Raw genomic sequence first — 1397 nt, forward strand, 5'->3', positions numbered from 1 at the left:
ACCGGGACCCTTAACACTGGCTGCTACCACTAGTTTTGTAGTGCAACACTGGAAAAAATTACGAATACCCATAGTTTTAAATACACAATTGTTTAGAATATGATACAACTATATGTAAACTATTCTAATCAGTTTGCAGAAGAGTTGAAACATTCCAGGTGAATGCAAATATGATTCCTTCCTCAAAAATAGTCCAAATCAAAAAACCAATAAAACTTATTTTATAGACACTAAGACACGTTATTGAGCGTGAACATTTTATATGCACGCAGTGACAAACATTTGAATGTCACTATTCAAGTATTTTTAATTATTCTCAGAATTTAATCGAATTTTTAAAAATAAAATCTTCTTTTAAATTATTGTACATCCATACCTTGAGCAAATTTTATGTTTCTGTGAACAATTCTAAATACTACGCCACTGCACGGCTATGTACTGAGATCTAAGACTGCAGTAACTTAACTTTTAAACCCAACATAAAAATAAAAGTTTATTTTGAAATTCAATATTTAAACTTTTTAACTACCCCTTAAAAAAATGCAGCTGGTAGTTATTTTATTCAAACAAACCTTTGTTGACTTGATCGTTCAGTCCGTTCTCTACAAGGTACCTATACAATCTAGTATAAATGACTTGTTTCAAATGTTTTGGTTAAAGATAATAATTGATGGTATGATAATAAGTTTAATATTAATATGTGACAATACGACATTACATTTATAAGTTTTTATCTATTTACCTACACAAAACACAAATACATACACCAACAATAAGTAGTTTAACATATTATTTTCAAAGAAAAGTAGGTATTAAAATATTAATTTAATTTTGATTAAAAATATTTGATACTCATATATTTTATTTGCAACAGTACATTTTTACATTATTTTCTTATTTTTATGGTCGTGAGAAAAAGTTTTTGTTGGAATCATAAAGGGGGGAAAATAATAATCGACGGTATAGGTGTTTGTATAAAGTTTCACATTTTGCGATATAACTTTGAATGAACAATATCGGCGCCACTAGTTTTCTATATTAAAATTGTATATTGCATATGGTTATATGAATATATAATATATAATTAATATTTAATATTTTTCCAGATATGATTGGCTACGGACGTTTAATTTTCTTCCTGATACCAATGTGTATCATGCTGACTGCCAATTTAATTTTGTTCTTGCTAACAGCTATTCAATGTTCAAGAATTAAATCTAAACGCATTAATTTCAACCAAACAGATTCAAAAACAGAAAGTTTTCTTGCTAACAAAGAGATGTAAGAATACAGTTGGGTATTATCAATTCATATAGGGCACATACCTAATTTAGTCTGTTTATTACTTTCGGTACCTACATATTCATTATTTAAACATTAATAAATATTTAAAAATG

General features: G+C 27.3%; 1 protein-coding gene across 1 annotated transcript in view; it reads left to right on the forward strand.

Moving 5' to 3' along the window:
* LOC115034408 (G-protein coupled receptor Mth2-like) overlaps positions 1–1362 on the forward strand; it is a 161282-nt gene extending 159920 nt beyond the window's left edge. The window contains exon 4 of the mRNA XM_029491286.1: positions 1107–1362. Coding sequence (XP_029347146.1) covers positions 1107–1285 — 179 coding nt within the window. The 3' untranslated portion in view covers positions 1286–1362. The remainder of the gene's footprint in view (positions 1–1106) is intronic.
* The last annotated feature ends 35 nt before the right edge of the window (positions 1363–1397 follow it).

The sequence above is a fragment of the Acyrthosiphon pisum genome, chromosome X (genome assembly GCF_005508785.2).
Source record: "Acyrthosiphon pisum isolate AL4f chromosome X, pea_aphid_22Mar2018_4r6ur, whole genome shotgun sequence".
Taxonomy (NCBI): Eukaryota; Metazoa; Arthropoda; class Insecta; order Hemiptera; family Aphididae; genus Acyrthosiphon; species Acyrthosiphon pisum.